The sequence below is a fragment of the Botryllus schlosseri genome, chromosome 15, assembly GCF_051294905.1.
Source record: "Botryllus schlosseri isolate E-star chromosome 15, Bs_hap1, whole genome shotgun sequence".
NCBI classification, from domain to species: domain Eukaryota; kingdom Metazoa; phylum Chordata; class Ascidiacea; order Stolidobranchia; family Styelidae; genus Botryllus; species Botryllus schlosseri.
The window spans coordinates 20,998,284-21,024,871 of record NC_137250.1 but is presented as its reverse complement, the minus strand read 5'-3'; the positions used below and the strand labels follow the sequence as shown (position 1 = coordinate 21,024,871).

Here is a 26,588-nt window from a genome sequence, read left to right as displayed (position 1 = left end):
AGATGATTAAGAATAGTCATTATTCAGCAGGGCTACTAGATTCTGCAGATAAGGCAAGGGGAGTTGACGCAGTTGGGTTATCCGCGGTTCGAGTCTCGTAAGTAGCACCAGGTAGATTCGAAGAGCGATTCTATGAATAAAAGAAAAAAACGAGACGTAAGTAAAATAACACGGATGCGTAAGCGAAAATTGTGTTGAGCCTAGCGCTCAGCACTCAACAAACATCTGTGTACCAAATAATAAAAATGTGGGCAGTGTCCAATGGACAGTTCATTTATTATAAAATACGTCTATGGTCACATCGCTTAGTTTGGTTAGTCACTCGAGCGTGTCGTTGACTTTCTGCAAATTTGAGAGAATCAACGTGATGCTTGTTATTATAATTTTAAAATATTGTACAAGGACAATATCTTACGCAATAAGGATAGTCGTTAATGGACGTAATAGACACAGTGGGTGCACAATAAGGAACGTAACGATCGACTCAATGTTACCGAGTATAGGCTTGCTAGTTGCTACTTCGTCCTCTTCTCTCAAAAAAGTGACCGTGAACGTGAAGTTGAGTTATGTTGAATTTACAGTGGACGCCGATTACATGCTGCCTAAACAATTTCATGAAATCGTTACAAATTATCATTCCTTACCGACAAAAGAACTGCAACGTATTCATGGGCCGACTGAATCTGAAAAATAAATTTGATTTGTTGTTTTTGTGTAATTTTTTTAATTTTGCCTGCCGTTTCGACACCTTAAATCTTTTCATTGTATCGCATTCTTGCGGTGTTTTGAAATTATGCAATTCTTGATAAATTGATACTGATTCTACCAAAGAGGTGTAGAACATCATCAAACTCGAACGTCACAATTTGAATTCCGTGCTGGCAACGCCAATAAAAATGTATAGAGCTGTAGGCGATGAAAATATGGTAAGCCGACCTTCTCAGGAAATACTGCATAGCGTGTCTTGGAGATCTCCATATCAATCACTAATAATGCCTTTTTAATTGACGTTTTTCCTTCAGCTAGTACTTTTAGTAAAATAGCCTCTTCATATCTTTTTATCAAAGCGACAAAATCCGTCAAGTGTCAATTGAACAATGTCATCTGCAATACTAAGACACTGCGCTCGTCTGGTACAAAGAAGCTGCACGACTCCTATAACCGCTCGATGCAATTCCGAAGCAAGCGAATTCGTTAACAAAGTACAATTCCAAGGTTTTTTGAAGAGGTCCGGTAACTCCAACAAACTGGTTCATCAACTGAACGGTACAGCGGTCACTGTCGTCCCGGCGAAGGGTATCGCCGAAGAATTTGCGGAAATTGCCGACGACGCGGTTGTCAGAGTGGACGGAAAATTTTGCGCGAAATCGATGGTGATTGAACGTGACGGCAGATATTCGTATCAAACGTTGCAGTATATCGCTGCGGAAAAGTTTGAAATAAGCGACGAAAGTGTGGAAAAAGAACAAGCCGTTTAAAATGTGGTTCAAAATACTGGCAAAACAATGCTGTTTTGAATAATATATTCATATTGAACCCAAATATTTTCAGTTGACACTCGTCAGAGGTAATCGTCAGCAACTGGTAGAGAACTCCAAAGAATTTGAATGTATTATTCAATTGCATTCTGAAGTTCTGTACCTCCAAGAGTTTTCTCAATGCTGCTTTGTCGCCGAAACTTAGTCAACCATATTACATCACAAAATATGAAAGGAAACTGTCTTTAAATCAACGAAATACCGATCTATTGAATGTGTTTTGTATTTAAGACAGGATTTACTGGTGAAATTCTGTGACTAAATCTATTTTGTATTCTCTTTTGTGCAGTATATAGGAGCATGAATTCTAATTGTTAGCGCATCAGCCTATACTAGGTCACTTGTGTTTGTATACTTTGTACGTCTTCATTTCACTTTTGGACCTGATTCGTCAATGTTACGTGAATTGGGATGTGATGGAAATTGAAAGAACAAGGGAATCCCTCTCAGAAGCGGAATCGGAGGGTTGTGACGACGAAATATCGAAGCATCTTGAAAATGCCCTGGTGGTGCAACCCTCGGTAACTGCTCATATGTCTGCGGACCTGCCCTTGCCGTTTGGAGTGGTGAGCAGAGTTGGATCAATTACATTATTTCAGTTCAATTACAATTACAATTACAATTACTTTCATGCATGTTTCAATTACATTACAATTACAATTACTCCATGCTAAAAATATCAAATTACAATTACAATTACAATTACTCCTTGCATGCTTCAATTACATTACAATTACAATTACAATTGCTGCTGTTGAACATGTAATTGAATAATCATAAATTCAACCGTGCTCCTTGACAACCGTAGCGTCGTATTTAACAACAATTCAAGTCTAGTTCAGATTGTGTAGTAATAAATGCGTTTATGTGCGTACATACTACATGGTATGCTATGTAAGATGTCATTGTGACGTAATATAAGCGTGTTTTGTATGCTCGGTAATTATGGCTCACGTAATTGGAAATGTAAAATGTTATATACCTAATTTCCTATGGGTTAGGATTAAGGATAGGGTGCAGTATGTCGTTGAAAAGTATTATACTATATGCACGTGTGGGATTTGCGTATATAGTATATAATTAAAGAAATAATATTATTTTTATCGAGGGACGTAGGAATTAGGATGAGGAGTAAAAACAAAACCGTGCTTTGTCAGATAAGACGTTATATAATATCCAGTGGTCTGGTTAGTTAGCCAGACGAAGTAACGATGCAGCATCGTGATCTGAAATCGTATTGTAGATTGCCAACCCACGGATAGATGCGCAAGATGTGAGTCACGGATGAATGCACCGACAAACGCACTGCACAGCCGGCTAAAAGCAGCAAACTTTGTAGTCCTAGAGCTGGCGATTAATGCGTCCAAATTTGATGCATCTGGTCTTTATCGTAAGCTATTGATGTACTAATTCCGAAAATACAAAATAAAATCTCGTCAGGGCAATGTAACTGCTCCAAAATAGCCGTTTAAGGCCGACTGTTCTGAAAAGTGAGAGCGCTGCAGCAGCATGACCACAACAATTACCAATTACGCCCAGCGATTGTTCAGAACAATGCCGATTCCCAGACTTCCATGACTATTTTGGGATGGTACCATTGCCTGGAAATATACTTTTATTGCGGAATCAGTGCGACACTAGCTTTCGATTAGGACCATTGATAACAAATTTCGACGCTTGGATCGCCAGCTATGGGACTATCAATTCTGCTGCTTTTAGCCGGCTCAGCAGTTCGCTTCTCGGCGTATTCAATCGTGAGTCACGTGTTGCGAATCCATCCGTTGGTTAGTAATCTAAAAATTGTATACAATGGCAGCCGAGGCCAGCATAGCGGTAAAAATAAAAATAAACTTCGCCCGCAAGGGCGCAGTCAAGGTCTTCCGCGAATGGATTCACCAAATTCCTTGTCGACATTTAAAGAGAATGCATTATAATTCAATTCTTTTATGTTGTGCTTGTCAGGTCTCAATAGCAACTTAATGTAATTGAAATTGTAATTGAGCAAAATTTTTGTCAAATTACAATTACAATTACAATTACACAAAATAAAAATGCTTCAATTACAATTAAATTACAATTACATTGAAAAATGTAATTAATTACATTCAATTACAATTACAAATTACAATTGATCCAACTCTGATGGTGAGTATCTGTTGATTACTTACATCTGCCTTATGTTTACGGAATGATGAATGATATGATGGCTGTCATATGTGACGCTATATTCTTGCATTTGTTTGGTTGGTAATTTGTTGATTAAGTCCCTGCCTTTGAAAAAGTAATTATAGGATTTCACTGACCAAGTGACTGACACTCGTGGTCAAGCTTCAAGTCAGACTTCGTAACCTCGTCAAATAATCAGCCTTTTGTGGCCCTAAGGAGGTTTGCCCCTGGAGAGAACATCTGGTATGGAATGGCATAAGCCTATCTGTGCACTGCTAGGCCAATCACCATTCATCATGATGCTCAGTGCTAATGTCCAGTACCTATCTTTTCTGCTATATTTAGGAGGAAAGGGAAGATGTTGTTTTCATCGATCCAATCTCTCGGGAAGGAAAGAAGATCCTGTCTGACGAACAGACCACCGTACCTGAACTGTTTGCAATCATGAGACAGCCTGTCTTACCGGTAGCTGCAAACATCAACGTCATTGTCAAAGAGGTTTGCTTTGTTGGCATTGATATGGTATTCAAATATTGATGCTTTATTACGTTGTCAGGATCAAGAGGAATATTTTTGTTGAATACCACGAGATTGTGTATGTTAAAATCGAAAATTCCGCAAATTTTGAATTAAGGATTTTGTGAGAATGAATTCCAATGTTTTTTGATTAGAAGGACATTTATATTAGGAACGTTTCATAGTAGCTTTTTGAGTCATGCCTATCTTTTTTGAGCATGCACGATTGTACATTTTTAACACGATTCTAGAAACATAGCGTTCAATGCAAAGCTCAAGTGATGGTATATCGAGTATCGTTTTATATCGTAGTAAAGTGCATATGCTACATTAAATTAGAAGAGATCTTGGAGGTACATATCTCCAATATATCAATATCGACAATATGAATTCGTTATTATAATGTAGCCTACATTAAATCTGTTATTTTTTTACCCCTTTTCCAATCAAACCTCAATGAGACTTATCTCTGCATGTTGTCATCATGTGACACGTTCAAACTATGAGACCGTTCTTGTGGCAGAGATTTTATCTAACCTTAAATTGTAATATTTGGAGAAAATCACTTGAGCAACGCCTTGCTTTACCCATCCAATTCAAGGTGCCGAATGTACTTATGACCTTGTGCCGTAACAATGCTCATTGCTTGCAGATGATGAAGAGAAATGTTGGCGCTAACGACATCGATATCACGACTGGCATGTCGATTTTTCAATATGTCGTACGGTCGGAAGCTTTTTGTCCGGGTAGGTACTTAGCAGAGATTGATCACGTGATCGCACCAATGCTGCCAATACACTGAAATGTTTCCAAGCTCTCATTTTACTTTTAATCTGATATTTGAAGAGCTTCTTGGAGGTACAGAACTTCAATATACAATTGCATAGTATATTCATATTAAAATAAACCCAAATATTTTCGGCTGACACTCGTCAGGCAGACTTGGACAACTAGATAATTCTAGTTGTCTAATTTCACTAAATTAGAGCGAAATGCAAGTAATCTAATTCTAATCTAATTTGTGAAACGTTTCGATGCTCTAATTCTAATCTAATTTGTGAAATGGTCCTATGTGCTAATTCTAATCTCATTTATTGTTTTCCGGAGAATACCTTGTGGTCCGCGGCAATTTGCAGCGAGTTAACCAAAATATCCCTCTCGCGCAGGAAAATCCAGTGCCAAGCCACCATCTCATTACTTACGCCGTACTTGCAATCATAGTAGTAATAGTGACGAATAATAGCCATGCGTTAGTACAACTCCGAAGCCGTATCAGCTAGTGTGGAATAGTGTTGTTGGGCACAGGCTAATAGCATATTTTGAAATAACAACAATAATAATAATATCTCTGAGCTATCGTCACGACAAGTACGTCAGAGAAGTCAACATGGAAACAGCTAACCTGTACACTGCTGAAAACACTGTTGCCAAACCCACAACAATAGCAAAAGCAGCACGAGTTCAGTACAACAATGCAATGCTCAAAATGAGAGAAACGATATGGGAATCGATGCCTCTTCATGGACAGCACAAGAAGTTAACTTCACAGCCCCATGTAGACGAGCTTTCATGGATCTGGCTATCCAGCTCTGGCCTGAAACCGGCAAGCGAAGGATTCATTTTCGCAGCACAAGACCAATCGCTTCCTACAAAATACTATCGCAAAAGAATTCTGAAGCAAAACACGGACGGCAAATGCAGAATGTGCCACAACCAAAATGAAACTGTAGCACATCTCATGTCCGGCTGTGGTGCACTTGCAGCTACCGAATACACATGGAGACACAATAGGATTGGTCACTACATTCATCTGGAATTATGCAAACATTTTAACATCACCACTTCGACAAAAAATTGGTACGATTACAGCCCAGCACCAGTGACAGAAAACAAACAAGTAAAAATTCTGTGGGATGTACCAGTTATAACTGACCGCGAAATCAGGAGCAACCGCCCGGATATAATCGTCAAACTAAAAAAGAAAAGAGAATGCTTATTCATTGAACTGGCTGTCCCAGCTGATCACAACCTACTGCACAAAGAATCAGAAAAATACTCCAAATACGCAGAGCTCAAAATGGAATGTGAGAAAATGTGGCGATGCAAAATAAACATTGTACCGATAGTCATTGGTGCTACAGGGGTCGTGAGCAAAAAACTCATGAGGCATATCCATCAAATTCCGGGTAACGTTCGATTCGACATGATCCAGAAGATCACATTATTGGGCACTGTGCACATTCTTCGGAAGGCCTTGAACGCACCACTGGACTAAAATTACACTTGTGAATCACAGCATAATTTCTGTAATTTCGATTCTTCATCTTCAATCATCTCTACCTCTGCTCTGTAACCCTTGCCAATTCTTCATCTGCTGCAATTCTGTAATCTGACTTCTCCGTGTATTGCATAGGAATAACAATTTGAATGTATTACTGAAATTTTAAAAATTTACTCCAATCTCGCCATTTTCCTTTGGGGGCAGGTTGCTCCCCGGATTATGTGTGTATCTACCAGTTTTACTGTGAATAAAGAATATAATAATAATAATTTGAAACTGAAATCAATTTCAGCATTTCAAAATGCTTTACTTCTCGTTCCTCCAAAATCACAAATCAGATCGCCGGCCGCATGTGGCCCGCGTCTTGGTGACCCCTGGTGAGTGCAAAGCGAGCCAAGCGTGGTGAACAGACGCTAACCATTCTCGTGGTTGTGGGAACGCGCTGTGATTGGATAACATCTGAACTTAATTTTTGCCGCATTTATTTCTCATTCACAATTTCATTCAATTTTCAAGTTTTTTGCGAATTCAGTAATTCCAATTCTAATCTAATTTTAATTTGGAAAAAGCTGTGTAATTTTAATTCTAATTCTAATCTAATTTTGAAAAAATTGTGTAGCTCTAATTCTAATTCTAATCTAATTTGGAAAAACTGCGTAGCTCTAATTCTAATTCTAATCTAATTTGTAAAAAACTGTGTAGCTCTAATTCTAATCTAATTTGGAAAAACTGTGTAGCTCTAATTCTAATTCTAGTCTGATTTGTAAAAAACTGTGTAGCTTTAATTCTAATTCTAATCTAATTCGGAAAAGCTGGAAATTTTCTAGTTGTCCAAGTCTGTCGTCAGGGGTAATCGTCAGCAACTAGTATAAATTGGAAAGGACATTGTATATCAACAATCGTCATATTTTGTGATACGATTGTTGATATACAAGGTCCTTTCCAATTCTCTACTAGTTGCTAACGATCACCCCTGACGAGTGTCAGCCGAAAATATTCGGGTTTATTTCAATATGAATATACTATTCAATTGATCTGATATCTGATTTTCTTGAAAATGCTGAAATTTGCCATCATCACGCTTATGATAATGAAGTCTGATTTAATATGAACTATAATTGATTTTTGTTGCCTTTCTTTTTCAAATTCAAAATTTAATCCAATTTACAAGTATTTGTGAATTCAGCAATTCCAATCTAATTTCGAAAAGCTGAAAATTTTCACGTTGTCAAACTCTGCCCACTACCAGTTGCTAGGTTTTAATCGAATGTAATCCTCAAGTCTAATGTTCAGACTCATCAGGTCTTGCTGCAAGCACGTCATCTCTCCTCCGCAAAGGAGCGGACCCTCTCCAGCGAAGCCTTTTCACGGACATGAACTCGTTCCACGTCTCGGCTTATTTCGACTGCTTTCAAGCCTTGAAAGCCATTATTAAAAACACGGATTCCGACACGGTAGCGGAAGCCATGGGAAGCGGATGTAGCGAATTTGACTCTGGCACGCCGCTGCACGTAGCCGCGACAAACTTGAGTGTCGATGTCGCCGAGCTTCTGGTCAAGGTATGTTTACTGGTTCTTACTCGAGCCATATTATTTTGGGTGCTCCTTTGATATACGCCCCATAACAAACCAATGAGTACCAAGGGTGACTGCTTTTACGGCCTCTTCAAGTAATCATACCCGAAAAACAAATTTGCCTAAAATCCAACGTGGCTATTTCTACAGACATTGATACCAGAGTTGTAACCAAGTCACAAATCAATATGAGTTTTATAGTTATGCAGGATTGCAATGACTCGAGTCACGATTTTCTGGTGACTCGACTTGACTCGAGTCATTTTCTCAAAATACGTAAATGACTCGACTCCTGTCAATCTGTGTATTAACTCGACTTTGACTCGAGTCATGCCGCATGACTCAAGCCAAGTCATATGACTCGAGACTCAGATGGCCATGACTGACATTTCATTGTAATTTCGAAGAATAGGAAAGTAACCACACTGTTGGGATTTTGTCTATTGGTACTGGTACTTGAAAATGCGACCAGAAACTGCTAAAAAACGAGGAAAATTAGTATATTATGAATGCGAACCATCCGATATCACCAACCACAGTGGGTTTAAGAAGATTTTAACCCAAAATTGAGCATTCAACGCAATGACTTGGACTCGGACTTATAGATAGATAGATAGTCTTTTATTCGTCACATCAATAAATAAAGAAGTATACGAAACAAATATTGTGGTATAGACTGGGAGATGACGAGGGGCCGTTAGGCCTTCAGAGTCAGTCGCCACCCGTTTGGAGTGTTTGATGCATATATAAATAATTACGTGAAACATATATATTAAATCACACACATATACGTAGAGTCAACATTCGGTAAATATATGACTAACGACACGATATTAAGCTTTAGTAAAGGTGTGATAAAGGATAACATTAGAACACGCATTGTATAAAAGAAAAAAATCAACAGTACGTTTAGAGTAGATAATTTTTATGAGTCATAATACCATGACCCGGACTCTGCCCGCTGACTTGGACTTGGACTTGACTCGGCGGTGAATTGAAAATGACTCGACTTGACTTGAGTCATAACTATAAAAGTGAGATTGACTTGTGACTCGGAGCCTTGTGACTTGGTTGCAACCCAGTAGTTTTGACTCGAGTCAAGTCGAGTCATTTTCAATTCACCGCCTAAGTTTGAGTCCGAGTGAAGGAGCAAGTCTGAGCCATAGTGTTAAGACCGAGTCCAAGTGTTTTCTGTTCAATATCAAGTTCATTTTTCGGTCCTGTCGTTGTCGAGTCATTTTCTATTTTTGTGCAAATGACTCGAGTCAAATTCAGTCAATGAAAAATTGTAGTCGAGTCATTACAAACCCGATTGATAACAAACACTGCCAAATGTTTGAGGCCCTGATTTTTCATGTGTTGATTCTTCGGTATTTGTAGGCTGGTGCGGATGTAACGGCTCTAAATAGTCGCGGTCAAACGCCTGCATCGTGTATTCCGACGTCTCTTCTCTCGAACGCAGATCGCCGAAAAGCGGAACTGCTGCGTCAGTTGTTCGACGTCAAGTATGTAGACTAGGGCTGTTGGAAAAAAACTTTCCCTTCAGATTTCACTGACTACGTGATAAAATTGTTAGGTTGGTTAAAAAAACGCTGCACATAACTTTGGCTCAATTCCAACCAGTAGAAGCGAGATTCTTGCAGTAGAAAGTTTTGAATTCATCATTAAAAAATAAAAATTTCAAAGTTTTTTGTCAACCCCTTAGAATTGTTAGGCTGTCAATAGAGATGATACACACCAAATTTGGCTCAATTCCAGCCACTAGAAGTGTAGTTATTGCAGTAGAAAAATTTGGATTTCAATAAAATAGTACTTACGGTGACTAACACTTTGAATATTTATTATAAAATCATGGAATTAGAAATTTTTCTACTGCAATAACTTTGCTTCTACTGGTTGGAATTGAGCCAAATTTGGTGTGCAACATCTCTACCGACAGCCTAACAATTTTATGGGATCCACAGAAAAATTTTGAAATTTCATTTTTTAATGATAAATTCAAAACTTTCTACTGCAAGAATCTCGCTTCTACTGGTTGGAATTGAGCCAAAGTTGGCGTGCAGCGTTTTTTTAACCAACCTGACAATTTTATCGCGTAGCCAGTGAAATCTGAAGGAAAAGATTTTCTTTTTGAACAGTCCTAATGTAGACGAACTTGGTACGAACTTGTGTTTTGCGTTTTTAGAGGATTTTTTACTATTAAATCTTCTTCTCAATCCAAGACGGGAGTAGAGGAGCCTATCAGCAAACGCATTTCTCTTACTGAAGGTGAGTCTGTGTGGATTTTTAGTTCGGTGAATGTTTTAATCTTCTTATTCTGACTTCAGACTCGGAGAAAAGTGCCGATTTTCACGTTGGAGATTATGTTGCCGTCGGCGGAGTGAAGAAAGGTTTTATCAGATATATTGGGAATACTAAGTTTTCTCCAGGTGGGTACTGATTTGCTGTTGCACCTTTCAAGTAAATCCGCAGGAGGTGACTGTGGTATTCAGGAGCTGGGTTATCTCGATGAAAATACCTTTGTGTCATGTCCATGCCAGGCTCTGAATAACCGGGATTAGTGGATGATGTGTGTTTGAATGATATTACAATGAGGAAGGATAAGAATAAAATAAACAATGATAATAATGAATTAATAATATTAAATAAACATTATTACTTTGTAGGAATACGTTAAATGAGGTGTCAAAGTTACCATGATCTTTATGAGGAATGAGTGATGTGACCTTTAGACATTATATCAGCCAGAACAAAGAAGCCTTGACAATTATAATATGGCGTTTTTTATCCACAACTCTGAAGAGCTTCTTGGAGGTACATAACTTAAACATACAATTGAATGGTATATTCATATTGAAATGATCCCGAATATTTTTGGCTGACACTCGTCAGGGGTAATCGTCAGCAACTAGCATAAAATTGGAAAGAACATTGTATATCGACAATCATATCACAAAATATGATGTCACCGGCATGAAATTTCGAATCGTCGGAGCGAAGAGAGCGCTTGAGCTCAATGTCGGTAGCCTACTATTTTTTGTTTGAATTATCTACTAGCTGCTGACGATTACCCCTGACGAGTGTCAGCCGAAAATATTCGGGTTCATTTTAATATGGGTACGCTATACTATTCAATTGTGTTTTTGACTGTTGCTAATTTTTACCCATTTGCTTTTCTTGCCTGGCCCCGGAATATTATGTATTATTATCGGTGTCGTGCGAATACCTTTGTCTTAGCATCAGTTTGTTCTCTAAAGTGCAGAGGTGGTCAGTAACGAAGTACTTCTACTTTTTCCAAGTACTCAAGTATTTTTTTCCTCTACTTCTGGTACTTACTCAAGTATATATATTTTTCGCCACTTCTACTTTGTAATAGTTTGTGAACTACTTACTTACTTTTCGCTAATTTCATTTTGTCAAGTAGAAGTAGTTTAATCCCCAATAAGAAAGATATAATCCCCAATAAGAAAGATATCCTAAGGATTTTCGGGGCTGTTCTCACGTAGTACCAACATTTAATTTTCGCTGCGCTTCGTGCACAGTAGATGTGGAGGGACAAATATGTTTTAACAAGAGTATCGCTGAATATAATTTAGATACCGAGTTGCGTGGTTCCGTTCACGCCGCATGGTAGCCTTTATCAAATATTTCATCACAGTAAGCATGGTCCCCCATAACGTTTAAAACTACTGTTTCGCAATCTAGCAATTACCTATTATACCTAGCAGCCCATGACGTGCCCTAATCTGAAAAAGTGGAATTTGACTTTTTTCAACGGTGGACCTATTTTAGCAGACCGCCGTTGAAACTTTCTGGACAAAGACGTGAAATATATTTTCCACTTTTTGGAAGTAGATGGCCTATTTGTATTTTTATTTCTAATTCTAGTTCAGTTCTTTTGTCTGTAGTAAAGCAAGTGTAGTAATGCTTTATATTTTCCGAAAATAAAGCTATAGACTATTTGGCATTTTAACGAACTGCCCTATTTTTAATTAACGTGCAGTAGACGTGTTGAAGTGTTGAAGCCGTATCCGACACAACTTCTCCGTATTGCTCTTCGACTGAACTAAGGGTCTTACAATATGGGGGAGAGCGCCATGTCATGATATTCTCTAAAACGGAGTGTTCGAGTAAACAAAGGATTGGTTTCGCATTTCCATATCAATACCATCATTTACATCCCATGATGTGGACGACTGCTTATTCTGTCAAAAATTTACACCTCCCGGGATGCATCAATATGAAGCACGCTCTCAACACCTTCCGCGTAGCTCCATTTGCAGCTTTTGACAGTCCATGCGAACGAATTATGATCGTTTTCACAACTACTTACTTGAGTAGATTTAAAGTCAGTCAATTCTACTTCTATTTCAAGTGGTTTTAGGTTGCTTATGGAAGAAGTACTTCCACTCGTACTTGAGTAGATTTTTCCGTCGCTACTTCTACTTGAGTAGCATTCTTGACTACTTTGACCACCTCTGCTAAAATGTTGTCTTGGCAGTCATTCCTTCATTCACAATCTGTACAACTTGAACTCTGTCCTACAGTCTTGCGGCTCATTTATGCTCATAAACAGTAGTCTGACTTCAGCCGGCTATCATTTTGTTCTCAGGGGTCTGGTGTGGTATTGAGCTGGACGATCCTGTCGGCAAAAACGACGGCAGTATCAACGGCACACGATACTTCACTTGCGACAAATCGCGAGGAGTCTTTGCGCCGCTTGGCAAAGTCGTTTCGGCTATCCCCGTGGCGCCACGGTACGGTTCTCCCAGAGAGCAACGTATCTTATCTCCAAAATCTTCCAAATCACCAAATTCCGGGAGTCGTAACGGGAATGGCTGTGATGTAAAAAGGTATGTTTGTGCACGTTTTAATTGTGAAAGAACTGACATTAAGTACGCTTGTGTGTTTGATACAGGGCTGCGAGTCAGAGTCAAGCTTTGTTATCAGCACAGTCGCTGTCGTGTATTGAACTACAAAGACCTGTCTGAAGAGTGTTACAATATTGATTGCTGAGGGGTGGGAAGATAGCCAGGCAGCTATACAGCAAGACAGTATGAAGTTTAGGTAGTGACGGAAGCAGGGCAGCGTAACAATATGATAAGACAGACTGATTGCTAACACTATGACTTGGAAAACTAGATAATTCTTGGACATGAAATATACTAGAAAGATTTTGACGTGTATGCTTTTAGGAATATATCAATATGACTTATTCTAATTTATTTTGTAAACTCTTACAATGCTGTGATGTTAATTAAAGATGACCTTACTAAAAAGGCCGTATCGCATCTCCGTAGCCAAATCTTCTCGATGGTACAGGCGAAAAAGAATACCTTATCTCTCTCTCTCTCTCTAATCTAGCAACTTGATTCAATATCCAAATTTTTACTTATTCATTCCAATTCTGATGTAATTTGGAGAAGCGGAAAATAATATTACTGTCCAACTCTGCTAAGACTTGTTATGTCGATCTACGGTCTTTGGTTAGATTGTGAAATTCTTTGAGCCAAATGCGAATCAGTTCTTGTCGTTGGTCATAGCAGGGGAAAAGGGTGATATCAAGTCTTATTTATCAAGTTCAGGACGGAACAAATCACAATTTGAGCTCAGCTCTGCAAATATCAGTGCAGAGTGATGGCTTTAGTCACAACTGATTCAAATCGATCTTGAAGCTACTTTCTACATTACAAAAGTGTGCAGTAGATTTTAGAGGAAGTCAGGAACTCCAAGTAAGCAATCGCCTTTTTCCAAGAATTATGCGTCATAGTTAGAATCGGCGTTTCAAATTGTGCGGATTCAAGTCAGCTGCAACACAATTTAAAATTAGACAATCACGTATTTGTACCACGCATTATTCTCGACCCACGAAACTGTATTCTCATGTCTCGCCATTGCTACTACGCCATTTCCTGATTTCTTTCATGTATGTATAATTGTATTGTGTATATGTGGAAGTAATGTACCACAGTATCATTTGTAGTAGTGTGGCATCTGTTTGATATCTTCACAGGGTCGTTCATACATAACTTTTCTGGTTATGTAATAAAATTGTTAGGTTGGTTAATAAAACGCTGCGCACCAAATTTGGATTACTTCCAACCCGTAGAAACGGAGCTATTAGTGTTAAAAAATTTCGATTTTATCAAGAAGTTATTTTATTTAACTATTATTGGTGAAATTGCTAAGTGGTCTAAAACACTGTGCCTAGTAAATTTGGATCAATCCCAACCGGCAGAAGCGGAGTTATTAGTACAGAAAAGTTAGGATTTAAAATACGTATTTACGGTGGGCGGTTCTAAAATTGAAAATTGACGAATTTCCAAAATCCAAAATTTTTTACTCCAATATCTTTTCTCCCACTGGTTGGAATTGAGCCAAATGTGTTATGCATCCTTTTGAGACAACATGACGCTCCCAGGGTATAGTCCGTGAAATTTGATCAAAAATCGTTTGTTTTATTGAATTTATTTTTTAAACTCTGATAGCTTCGCTGCTACAAGCAGGAATTGAACCAAATTTGGTGCACAGTATACTTTTAGCCAACAAATATCCAGTAAAATTTTTCAAAAATGTTTTTTGAACATCCCTATTCTTCAAGGTCTGTTTGCACATTTGCTTTTGGCTGTGTACCTGCACCTTTTTTTCTGTCAGACTGATGAAGTCAGTCTGGTAGTAAGACTTTGACATTAGCCGCATTATTGTCAAGAATGCTGACTTCACAAATTTTGTTTGCATACCTTGAAAATAGCTCCTGGAGCTGCTAGCAATTCAGCGAAACTACTATTTACCTTGTCAAGCGCGATGGTAAACATATACTCTGACACTGTTGGTTCATTTCAGGGACGACGGCAGTGGTAGCGGTAAACTGAAGGTTGGGATGGCCGTGCTTTTGGATAAGTCAAAAGAGGCTATAATCAAGTTAGTTTGTGCTGTATATTTTTTACGTGTAATCAAGATTTTGAAGTTAGGATCATATTTAGGTTTGTAGGAACGACCGACTTTGCCTCGGGGGTGTGGATTGGCCTATCGCTGACTCAAGCTACTGGGAAAAATAACGGAACTGTGCAAGGTCGAGAATATTTCCGATGCAGACCGAATCATGGTGTTATGGTCCGTCAGCATAGAATTACAATTGACGATGTCAGAAGTGAATCATCGTAGAGGCTTGTCATGTGATTTGACTTGCAGAATTGAAAGGTTGAAGTTTGCCCGATACATTAGTTTGTGTTGTTTTGCAATCGTGTTAATCCAACAATCATAACGATGTTGTTGGTAGTCTGGTATTGGTTGGTGGCAGGAATAGTTCAATTATGTATTTATGCTGTGTCTGTAAGCAGTAAGAAAAGGTTATATATGTACTATTATCATATTGTGTGCTCGCTTCTTGAAAATGCAGAAACCGATACTACTGTTTCATATCCGTAATATTTCTATATTGCACTGTATCTCGTTAATTCAATTTTAGCACGGTACCTCGTTAGAAATTTAGGAAGTCATAATGCAACTAGCATGTCGTTCTTTTTGCTATTGTATATCTGCTATTTGTGACTGTATTACGGTTCAATTCTGATTTCGTACCAAAGTCATAATGCTACCAGCGTGCTGTTCAGTCTGCTATTATATAGCTGCTATTAGCCCTGTATTACAGAACTGTGTTTTCATTATTTTTCTACCTTATTTCTTATACACGCTCATCATAGTGATATATATTTGTGACAATGCGATTCGTATGTACAATTTGATATCATGTTTTTTATAATGTCAACCTATCAGCATTTAGTGCGTTATTACTGGTCAATAAACTGCAGAATAGAATATTAAAATGGTGGCCAACATTGTTTTTCCAGCCTTGCTGTCTAGTGACTTATTCATCTCATTCTCAGTAGTCGATAATCGATGTCAACAAACATGGCAAGGGAAAAAGCAGAGTAAGAATCTGATGGTAAATTGGATTGCAGACAGAGTTATGAAATTAATTTTGCAGGCCGGTGTTTTGTCTTGGTGACAACACTTACCCCGTGCCGATGAGCCTTTTCGCCACAAACAGAAAGCGGTTGTGCAGTGCGCTGAGAAAGAACGAATCTGTTCCGAAGGGGGCGGTAGTTGTGTTGCAGGGTGGAAGTGAAATCGGTCAGGACTCGACTGACGTAGACTTGGTTTTCCGACAGGTAAGGGCCTTTGCAGTTTGTGCACTATTTTTTCATAAAGGTTGACGGTGCAAACTACAAAGTAGCCCACTCTAGTATATTTGTGCTACCGGACTGGTTTTATTTTTCAACTTGCACCCGGATTTATGTTCATGGAGTTTTGGACCTAAGCTATTGTTGAATCGCTTGCAAGATACAGATGAATTGGCATTTTGGACTGAAATTCTTGGTGGCCAGGATATAGTATTTGAATTTCGCATCAAACATTATACAACAACGGCTACATTCTTCCTACATTTCAAATTCAGGTTAACCGCATTTACGGATGTTCGTCCCTGATGGGAGTCGGTCAAAAAACTTTCAGTGGAATAAATTTTGCAATATGAATATATTGTTTTGAAGTCCTGTACCTCTAAAAGCTTTAATGTTTGAATAGCACTTCTTTGTGGCAATGCATCTCCTAATTTTGGTGTCTATGGTAGAAAACATCTGCAAGTGTTCTACTGATGGTCTTGAACTAATTTATCTCGTAGAGGTACCCGAACGGAAGTTTCATTCAAAGCCTTGTTGCGTCATACTTTGCCTTTTTGGTTTTGCTTTTAAATCTGTTAAATCCCTTCAGTGTGCCGATAACTCTTGAAAAGAGGCACCCGAAAAGTCTTCGAGTTTAATAAATATACTGCTACAATGGATGTTGTATTGAAAGCTATATTCAAGTTCTGTACCACGAACCAGCTATCAAAGCCTTGCATTGCAACCTAGTGGTAGTTTTGCCTTGCTGAGGAAAAACTCAATTATACCAATAATATCATTGACAGTTTCGATTATCTCTCAACAGGAATCATATTTCCAATGGTGTTTTGGTGTTACTGAGGCGGATTGCTATGGGATTATTGAGGTAGAAACTGGAAAAGCAACGCTTTTCGTGCCCAAACTTCCGGATGAATACGTTGTGTGGATGGGAGAGATTCATTCTTTGGGGCATTTCAAGGCGAAATATGCGGTTGACGACACAAAGTACACCACCGATGTAAGCGATTTTCATGCTGCTATGCTGTCTTCCAATTCAAACCATGTCAAATATTAAATGCTGCAGATTGCCGAGGCTTTGAAGGAAATGAGGCCTTCGAAGTTACTGACATTGGTGAGTTGAATTCTTCCAGCTATTGCCATTTGTTAGCTTGACAATTGATCGTTATCAAATAATTTCTGGATCCGGTACATAGCACTGGGTTATCAAAATGCGCAAATAGAACTAGAACTATAGCTAACAACCTTTGACAATCTGCAATTAACTAAGTGGTTTCAATAAATTAATTGCAGATGAGCTAAGACATATTGGAGATAGAAACAGCATTCCAGAAGGATGGGTTTTAACCCCCAAAACCCACCCGTTGTCTACGCCATCGTCGGTAGTGATAACTCTGAGCTAGCACATCAGACAACGCTATCACGATTCACACCAAACGACGACATGTGTATTTTAGTTCATGGCCAGGGTTGTACTGACTCGAGTCATGACTCGACTCGAGTCACGATTTTTTGATGACTCGACTTGACTCGAGTCATTTTTTCAAAATACGGAAATGACTCGCCTCGACTCGAGTCAATCTGTGTATTGACTCGACTTGGACTCGAGTCATTGCGCATGACTCGAACCAAGTCATTGACTCGAAACTCAGACGGCCAAGACCGACATTTCATTGTAATTCCGAAGCCAACATTCTATTAGGATTTCGTCTGTTGGTACTGGTACTGGTACTTGAAAATGCGACCAGAAACTCCTAAAAGTGAGGTAAATTGGTATATTATAAATGCGAAACATCCGATATCACCAAACAGAGTTATAAAAAGTGAGTTTACCAAGACTTTAACTGGAAACTGAGCAGTCTATACAATGACTTGGACTCGGACTCGACCCTCTGCTCGCTGACTTGGACTCGGACTTGACTCGGTGGTGAATTGAAATGACTCGACTTGACTCGAGTCAAAACTATAAAAGTGAGATAGACTTGTGACTCGGAGCCTTGTGACTCGGTTACAACCCTGTTCTTGGGCAACTCATTTTTAAACTAGAACTAGAACTACTCAAATAACCAGTATTCGGTTGACTGTCAAGTTATCAAGTAACTAGATCAGTAGTTTTCACAAGTCTACTACGTCTGTGTAATGAAATCTGGATTACTTGCAATGAAAAAAAAAACTAATTAGCTACATTCTTTCACTCTAGAGAGGGCTTAACACTGACAGCGGTAAAATGACCAAAGAGGCGTGCTTCGACGGTATCAGCAGGTTTGTAAGCTGCGCCGTAATTTCAACTCTATCATACATAAGTGTTGAACAATATCCATCAACAGTTTCGCTGTGGAAAACTCTCTGCTGCACAAGGAAATGACTGAGCTCCGGGTCATCAAAACGCCGCAGGAACTGGAAGTGATGCGATACGTCAATCGTGTGAGCAGCGAAGCTCACAAGGAATTGATGCGTCGCATTCGACCGGGATGGATGGAGTATCAGGCAGAGAGGTAGAAAATACCACAGGAGGTCTAAGTAGTCAGGGTTTCTCCATACTAATCAAATAGATGTGGATGTCACGCTGTAAATTTCTACTCGGTTGCAAAAAGAAGTAACAATTTCCAGAAAATGTCAAAATTATAAAATACAAAGTATCAAAAGTACTCGATTGAGGAGTTTAAAAGTTGATTTGGCCGGTAGGTCGCAATGTAGGGCTGTTCAAAAATAACTTTTTTTTCAAATTTTACTGGCCACTTTATAAAGTTGTTAGGTTGCCAAAAATTTTGGCCAAGTCTAATCTATACAACAGTGATTCCCAACCGTGGCTCCAAGGTAGCTTTCTTGCTGCAACGATTGACCTCTAAATATGCCACAAAAATATAATGGACGACAGTTGTTGCTTGTTTCTATGAATAGTTATAGTCAATTTCTGTATATGAATGCTAAACTGAAGGATATTAGTTATGTCTAAAGCTGTGCAAGGCCGCTTCTGAAAACCGCGAAAGAGAATTCTTGCAGACTCTTGTCAAACGCATGGATGAATAGATTGGATACCAGTCACCCAAGGATATATCTAGAGTTCTGCTGGTCATAGACCTTTGTATATCGTCTCTTTGCAGAGTAATTTTCGACACAATTTTACTAACATCTAAATAACGGCTGATAGTCAAGTATAAATTGTAATGAGTCCAATATTACTCAGCATATAATCCCACGCAAACTTGCGCATCAAGTGCTGGAATGTTTTAAGAGCTGTCTCATAATGAGATAATAGTATGTTGTAGTAATGATATGCATATTCATTTTATTACAATTTATCGCACTCGTCAATCTGCGTCTATAAATGCTGAAATATCCGATATAGATTCTATAGAAGTCTATGTGCATGCTTTTGAATTAGCTGGATGGTGAGATCCAGAGGTAGGTTAGCTACCTTTAAATTTTTGTTAAAAGTAGCCTACTTGAGTGTTTTCATGCGGCTCCATACGTAGTTTGAAATGCTGCTCCCAAATCCAAAAATACTCGGAACTACTGCTACAAAAGCATTGCTATATAACAGGGGCGGGCAACTTCTCCAGTCGGCGGGCCGGATATAGGAAAATTAAGAACTTGGCGGGCCGGATTGCTGAATCGATACATTTTTCGCCCATTTATCCACATATACAAGGAATATATCGTATTTATTGAATGTCTTTTAACGACAGCAATGTAACTTGAAAGCAATTTCTCGCCAATAATGACGGAAACAATGAGAATTTGAGAACAGCATTGTCATACAAGCTCAGCCATGTCTGCTTCTCTGTGATCAATCAACAGATGGCGCAATTCTTAATTAAGATTTCAAGGCGTTCGATAAGCCCAGTACCCCAAATTTACCAATATATCAATTCATTAGGGTTTAGTAGGTGACGAGATAGCGTGGTTGTTCAACTATATGGCCTATGTTATCTCGATATTAAATTCATGTGGCCCGCGGCCTACACGAAATTTGAAAGCGGCCCCCGAGCCGTTTTGAGTAGGCAATCCCTGGCATAAGCAGTGTCTTGCAGAAGTCTAGAAGTGTGCAGTGCTACAAGTCGACGGTTACGGAATCAAAAATAAGGAATATCGGCTTGGTGTAAATGACCACTGTAGTCGACAAACACCATGATTTCCACAAATGACATTAGGTTGAGTACATCGTAAATGCCGGCAATACTCTTCTCGCTTCGACGAATTTACGCGTAAGCTCCACCCTCACTCGCAGCGCATACATGTGTATAGTGACATACAGTCACTGAAATTTGACGTATGTAAGCAAGTAGTGGAAAATGTCGGAAGACTAGGGCCGCGCGCCACACTATCATGTAAGACGGAAAACTGTCCTCGGGCCGTATGTTGCCCGCCCCTGCTATATAAGAAAAACGGTTTTATTAAATAAAAGTGGTATGTAGTTTGAGTTACAACCGAAGCATATACAGCTGACAGTGCAACGCGGTTGCGTACCCGGAATAGGCTTCAAAATTCTGCGGTTGCAAACGCTACCTTCTTTTTTTATTTTCACATCTATCAATATCTTTTCAATTATAGCTTGTTCAAGCATCATGTGTACTTGCACGGCGGTTGTCGACATGTCGCTTACACCTGCATTGGAGCTTCTGGAGAAAACGGGGCCGTGCTACACTATGGCCATGCCGGGGCGCCCAATGATAAGAAAGTCTTGGATGGTGACATGTGGTATGTTCCGCTATTAGCTTGGTATGCCTTGAAGAAAGTCTTATTGGGCATTGGATTTCGTAGCTTGTTTGACATGGGAGGAGAATATTACTGCTACGCGAGCGACATCACGTGCTCGTTTCCTGTGAACGGAAAATTCACGGAAGATCAGAAGAAGATTTACGAGGCGGTGTTGAAGGCTTCGCTGGCCGTTCAGAAAGCTTTGAAACCAGGTGTTGTCTTCGAAAATAGCAAGGCTTTCAGACATTCCAAAGTTTGAGCTCCAAAGTTAGGCTGGTTTAATGCAAGTCTGTATTGACTCGGCTTGACTCACTAAGTCATTATTATTAAATATGGAAAATAACTCGAATTTACTTGAGTCAGTCGTGTTTTGCTCGAATCATCGCGAAAGGCTCGACCAAGTCATATGACTTCGATTTCACATTCGATATAACTTCAATCATGTGATATATTTTGTAGAATTTCTCGATTTTAAGGCCTTTCACCTGTGTGAATAAAATGAAAATTATGAATACGAGGTATTCGATATCACCAAAGAATTATAAAAAATTGAGTCAAACATGACTTGAACTCGAGACTTAACAGTGAACACCATAACTTGGACTTGACTTATTAGTGATTAGAAAAATTATCTACTTTACTTGAGTCAAAACTATAATAGTGTGATTGATTTGGGACAAGGAACCTTGTGACTTGGTTTCAACTCTGGTTTGGGGTTAGGCTAGTTGTGTTATGGTTAGGACTTGGGTTTAGCAATTGGCAATCGACCAAATTTCAAACAGCCTTTCAGTGATTACAAAAACGGATCATAGATTAAATGCGGTTGGTTGCTGATGACCGATACCAGTTTGTCTGAAAATCTCTCATGTTAACAACTGTTCAGGTGGATCATCATACCAACACATAAGCTAAGAGACAAGATTAAAAAATAATCCACAGTACTTGTTTCTGTGGCCACTGTAATCACAATGACTTGCGTTTTATGATTACCAGGCGTCGTTTTTGTGATATAAATTGCGAAATCTTTTAAAGGTGTCTCATGGGTGGATATGCATCTCCTTGCTGACCGGGTACATCTTGAAGAGCTGGTCAAGATGGGATTGATTCACGGATCGGTGGAAGAAATGATGAAACTCCGACTGGGCAGCCTCTTCATGCCACACGGACTAGGTCACTTGATGGGACACGACGTTCATGATGTCGGAGGATATTCAGAGGCGAGTACTGATATATATCATGCTTTTGAACAATATATTCGTATTGAAATAAACCCCAATATTTTTATCTTACACTCGTCACGGGGGTTTTCGTCAGAATTGGATAGAACATATTTATATCAATAATCGTATCACCAAATATGATGTTACCAACATTTGCATTCGAATAATGAAGGCGAACAGATGTGTTGGCACAAAGTAGCTTGGCGTATTTTGATAAACAAAATGAGTTTGTGCATCATCAATAATAGTACATTGAGCTTAAGTTATCTGTTCACCTTCAATATCCGAATGTTCATGCCGATGACATCATATTTTGTGACGCGATTGTTGATATATAAATGTTCTATCCACTTCCCTACTAGTTGCTGACGATTACACCTGACGAATGTCAGCCGAAATTATTTTGGTTTATTTCAATATGAGTAATGAGTATACTATTCAATTGCATAGTGAAGCTCTGCACCTCCCAGAGCGTATTCAAATGTCATACTCTGTATGCTTTGTGATCCGAAGATGGCTTGTTTTTGCAGGGTACACCCGAAAGGCCGAAAGAAGCAGGATTGAAAAGCTTGCGTACTGCTAGGGTCATGCAGGAAGGGATGGTATTGACGATTGAGCCAGGAATTTACTTCAATTGGCCTGTAAGTATATTAGGTAATCATAGGCTTGGATCGGTCATACTCATTGAAAATACACATGGTCTTATATATGATTGAATTCATTACAAAGTCAAAGCTCTTTCACAAGGACAAGTGGTGGACTATAATTTGTCTGGAATACTGCATCATTTAAGGTAATTTTCAGCGATCTCGGTAAAATGATAATGGGATGAAATGAAACCTGTTGTGAATGAAGTGAATGCGACAATCTTGAAACGCAAATATTATGGCACAGTTTCATTTAGACATATCTAGTTCTGTATACAGGGTTGCCATCGACATGGACCCAAAAATAAGGACAGTCGAAAAATTAAATTACCATTAAATGCGATTTTGTACATACTTTATGTTTATACGAGCCGTGGCAAATCACATTACATTAGTTTCGCAAGAAACAACCTGCTCTTGCAACTCCTTGGTTTTGGAAAGTGCTTCATGGATCTCACAACAGCTCTGGACTAGGTTTACCTTTACTCAGGGCCGAAACAGCACTTCGTCAGCCCCTACCCCAAAAACACGTTGATTTGAGGCCCCCATAGGGTGTTAAACCAAACTTCTTCACCTCGTTCTGATTAGAGGCGTCAACCAAGATGGGGAAATGTTGTACATCAAGTTTAGACAAAATAATTTTTGAGCGTACAGGCCTATGCAGCAAGAACTGTAACATTGCTTGTATATAGTCTTGGTCCTAGCCGAAGCAAACTTCTTTGCAATGTTGGAATCGGAGAATATTGCAATTACGACGTACAAGTATGGAATGCCCAGGTACCCTCAGCAGAAGCTGCCCAGTAGTCTGTGGTAGTTGGTGTTGATCGACTTGTGAAAAAATGACTCATCGACCGGTTCGAATCAATCATTAAGACACACTTCTTGTGTTTTTGGGTATCAATGTGAGTTTAAATAGCGGTGTTTCCTATGGCCTCCAGGTTAATGTCACAATTGCAGATATTGCAATGTGCGAAACACTCGCCCTTCAAGCTTTCCTTTAATACCTTTGAATTGTCTCTCATAATCGTCACGAAAAACGTTTTTACGCCTGCTCATTTTAACTTAACAGATTTAGCCTTATCAGTAGCTGAAACTATATGTGCAATATAGTTCAGATAGATTTATCAATGATTATTAGTTTTACTACCTTTTAGCCCAAGTGTCGACAGCACTGCGCCCTTTTCCAATACGCAATAAATGCTGCCTTACCCCACAGCTTATTATGCTGACTAGACGGCAGACACCTGGTGCTGCTGTTTACTACTAAAATGACGTCCGCTGCCATATCTTGGCACAGCCGAAACCATTATACCACCCACTGCCTTAGCTATCTCACCACTTAGAAGTCAAGTCCTGTGGTGTGCACGCCACGGGAGTTCCTTTCATTTATGATGTCATAAAATCCCGACGCAAAAGCATAATTTTAGAATATTATGCAACACAGATACCAGAGGAAAATGATCGAAGTTCTGTATAGTTATTAAAAATAAGACAAAATAAGGACGCATGTCGAAAAGAAGGACATTTCTTAGAAATAAGGACAGTTGAGTTTTCTAAGACGCGACCCTTGAAAATAAGGACAAATCTTAGAAATAAGGACGGTATGGCAACCCTGTCTATATATCCCTGGTTTCATTTCTACTTCAATGCCATCAAGCTATTCACTTGATCAATAAGAACTGTCCCTTTCATATTTCGATTGCTGTGCTATTGCAGGCCTGGCGAACTCTAAATTTTCGTCTGTAATTGCAAAAACAAAAATCCAGCACATTACATATTTAATACATTGCTATAGAATACCAGTGCACAAAATGAACTGTTCATCAACAACAGTTTCTATCAATTCTTATCTCTCAATTCGATAATAATCGTGATGCCTTTTGTGTCAGATGATCGAACGAGCATTCAACAATCCTGAGTGGACCAGATTCCTTAACAGAGAAGCATTTCAAAGGTTCAGGAACTTCGGAGGGGTGAGCTTTTACATACACATTTCCACTATGAGCAAACGTACCGGTATTATATAGGTACACGTGATGTTTTGTTGGCAGATATGGGTGCTTCATAAACTGTGTGTATTGACAAGTTTTATTTTATTTGATGCACTTTTCAAGCAGACATGCAGGCTGAACAAGTGGTAAAACAAGAAATGGCTGTAGTCTAAAACCCATTACAAATTGAGTAAGCAGTGCCAGTATGCAAAATCTACCAGAGTATGCCGAGTGCATGTAGAAATAGAAATATCTAGGACAGCTTATGCTTAACTAACTGAAAACGTTCAAGTGGAAGTGACTGTAGTCTAAAATGATAACCGATTGAGTACCTAATGGAGCACACTTGTACAAACTACTGGATTTTCAAAAAGCGCAACTTGAACTAGAACTACTCAATTTTCAGAACCCAGAACTAGAACTACTCAATATTCAAAACTCGCATATGGAACTAGAACAACTCAAAAAAACGTTAGTTGGTTGACTGTCAACTAAGTAAATGAGTAGTTTAAACAAGTCTGTACTGGAGTGATCCAAATTAGTAGAAGTACTTCGTTATTGATCACCTCTGACGACCACATTTTATGTAATATATATACAATACAGGTGCGAATTGAAGATAATGTGGCTGTCACCGCAGACGGAATGGAAATGTTAACCTGCGTACCAAGGTCGGTGTCTGAGATCGAGTCTCATATGCAAGAAGGGCGTCAGCGGTACGAAAACTCGCCAGACTTGGGATCTCTTGTCCCTGCCAAGAGCAGTTGAAAAGAGAGATCATGCGTCGTTTGATGGTTGAAACTTATCACCCGAATTTCATGTGAAATCATCTATATACAATTGACCAATATATTCGACGATTACCCCTGACAATATTCGGGTTTACTTCGATATGAATATAATGATTCAATTGTATATTGAAGTTCTGTACCTTCGAGAAGCTCCTAAAATCATCCATCCTTCAATATTGTGCAATGCAATTGCTTTGTGAAATGCCTTTATAACTGTACAATTTTCGATTTAACCACACTCAGTGACAATCCGTGATAGTTTTGAAAGACAGTTCCCTTGAAATTTTGTGTTTTTCCTCAGCAAGATGTGGGATGGAAAATTTTACAAGTGTTGGTTTTATATTAATAATATATTGATGAAAAAGGTCGACTTGCAACAGAAACCACATACCGGGTTGCTATGGTATTTTCATATCTTGTTTTAAATCTCATAACGCCTGTACAGTTACGTTATAAGCCAGGTTATGGGATGGATACTTGTCATGCTAAGTTTTGTTGAGACCCTATTTCATATTGTTCAGCCGTCCGGTCTTATTGAGTCCGTTTGTATACTTCATATCAGGCAGCCTCGGTCTTATTTCCATACAGAGATAGGGAGGTTACTGGTCACTATTGGATTCAATTGTGAAGAAATACCAGTGCAGTACTAAAGCTGATAGTATGTAGTGTGAATAACTTCTATAATAGGTATTTGAAAACTGACATAAAATAACTGTGGGTGTATTAGAGAGTTAATCATGGGTTATATGCATCACGTTACAGAAATAGGCTACATGCGTGATGAAAATCCGGTCATGAATTTCTGATCAATAAACAAGCTGTCAATATAATAAACGGTTTGTAGTGATTTGCGTCACTTCTAGCACGTTGAATTCGTTTTGGATTGTAACAGTATTTGATAAATGCGTCTGTCGGTCTCAATTCAATTATTGAAGTTTATTTTATTGATTTTAGCCATGATCATAGAATGCTGTAGTAGAATC

At 38.9% G+C, this 26,588-nt stretch overlaps 4 protein-coding genes across 6 annotated transcripts in view; 2 read left to right on the top strand and 2 right to left on the bottom strand.

The window, feature by feature from the left end:
* The window catches only part of LOC145457416 (threonylcarbamoyladenosine tRNA methylthiotransferase-like), a 264,970-nt gene that overhangs the window by 30,032 nt on the left and 208,350 nt on the right, over positions 1 to 26,588 (bottom strand). The window lies entirely within an intron of this gene.
* LOC145457413 (kielin/chordin-like protein) overlaps positions 1 to 26,588 on the bottom strand; it is a 298,320-nt gene that overhangs the window by 93,587 nt on the left and 178,145 nt on the right. The gene's annotated exons all lie outside the window — the stretch shown is intronic.
* Positions 1,953 to 15,901, top strand: LOC145457422 (CAP-Gly domain-containing linker protein 3-like). Of its 2 annotated transcripts, XM_080335646.1 has the most exons (10): positions 1,953 to 2,104; positions 4,050 to 4,202; positions 4,873 to 4,966; positions 7,795 to 8,060; positions 9,456 to 9,580; positions 10,261 to 10,343; positions 10,403 to 10,504; positions 12,688 to 12,928; positions 14,919 to 14,996; positions 15,059 to 15,901. In XM_080335646.1, the coding sequence occupies exons 1-10, from the start codon at positions 1,955 to 1,957 to the stop codon at positions 15,237 to 15,239; spliced, it is 1,473 nt and encodes a 490-aa protein (XP_080191772.1). In that variant the 5' UTR covers positions 1,953 to 1,954; the 3' UTR covers positions 15,240 to 15,901. The 2 variants fall into 2 exon arrangements, with proteins under 2 accessions (XP_080191772.1, XP_080191773.1); XM_080335647.1 differs by lacking the exons at positions 14,919 to 14,996; positions 15,059 to 15,901 and adding an exon at positions 12,994 to 13,070.
* Positions 15,918 to 25,888, top strand: LOC145457420 (xaa-Pro dipeptidase-like). Of its 2 annotated transcripts, none has more exons than XM_080335643.1 (12): positions 15,918 to 16,006; positions 16,063 to 16,246; positions 17,064 to 17,255; positions 17,322 to 17,369; positions 18,456 to 18,517; positions 18,583 to 18,750; positions 20,810 to 20,956; positions 21,020 to 21,168; positions 21,989 to 22,173; positions 22,707 to 22,817; positions 24,713 to 24,796; positions 25,421 to 25,888. In XM_080335643.1, exons 1-12 carry the CDS (start codon positions 15,975 to 15,977, stop codon positions 25,580 to 25,582), a joined length of 1,524 nt encoding a protein of 507 aa, XP_080191769.1. In that variant the 5' UTR covers positions 15,918 to 15,974; the 3' UTR covers positions 25,583 to 25,888. The 2 variants fall into 2 exon arrangements, with proteins under 2 accessions (XP_080191769.1, XP_080191768.1); XM_080335642.1 differs by having other exon boundaries at positions 21,989 to 22,180; positions 22,714 to 22,817.

What these genes read in the sequence shown, in the direction of transcription:
- LOC145457422 (XM_080335646.1), top strand. Translation starts at nt 1,955, where the DNA reads ATGGAAATTGAAAGAACAAGGGAATCCCTCTCAGAAGCGGAATCGGAG. An exon ending in TGCCCTTGCCGTTTGGAGTG is followed by an intron (nt 2,105 to 4,049) that starts GTGAGCAGAGTT and finishes TGCTATATTTAG; the next exon opens with GAGGAAAGGGAAGATGTTGT. An exon ending in ACGCATTTCTCTTACTGAAG is followed by an intron (nt 10,344 to 10,402) that starts GTGAGTCTGTGT and finishes TTCTGACTTCAG; the next exon opens with ACTCGGAGAAAAGTGCCGAT.
- LOC145457420 (XM_080335643.1), top strand. Translation starts at nt 15,975, where the DNA reads ATGTCAACAAACATGGCAAGGGAAAAAGCAGA. An exon ending in TAGACTTGGTTTTCCGACAG is followed by an intron (nt 16,247 to 17,063) that starts GTAAGGGCCTTT and finishes ATCTCTCAACAG; the next exon opens with GAATCATATTTCCAATGGTG. An exon ending in GTCTTGGATGGTGACATGTG is followed by an intron (nt 20,957 to 21,019) that starts GTATGTTCCGCT and finishes TGGATTTCGTAG; the next exon opens with CTTGTTTGACATGGGAGGAG.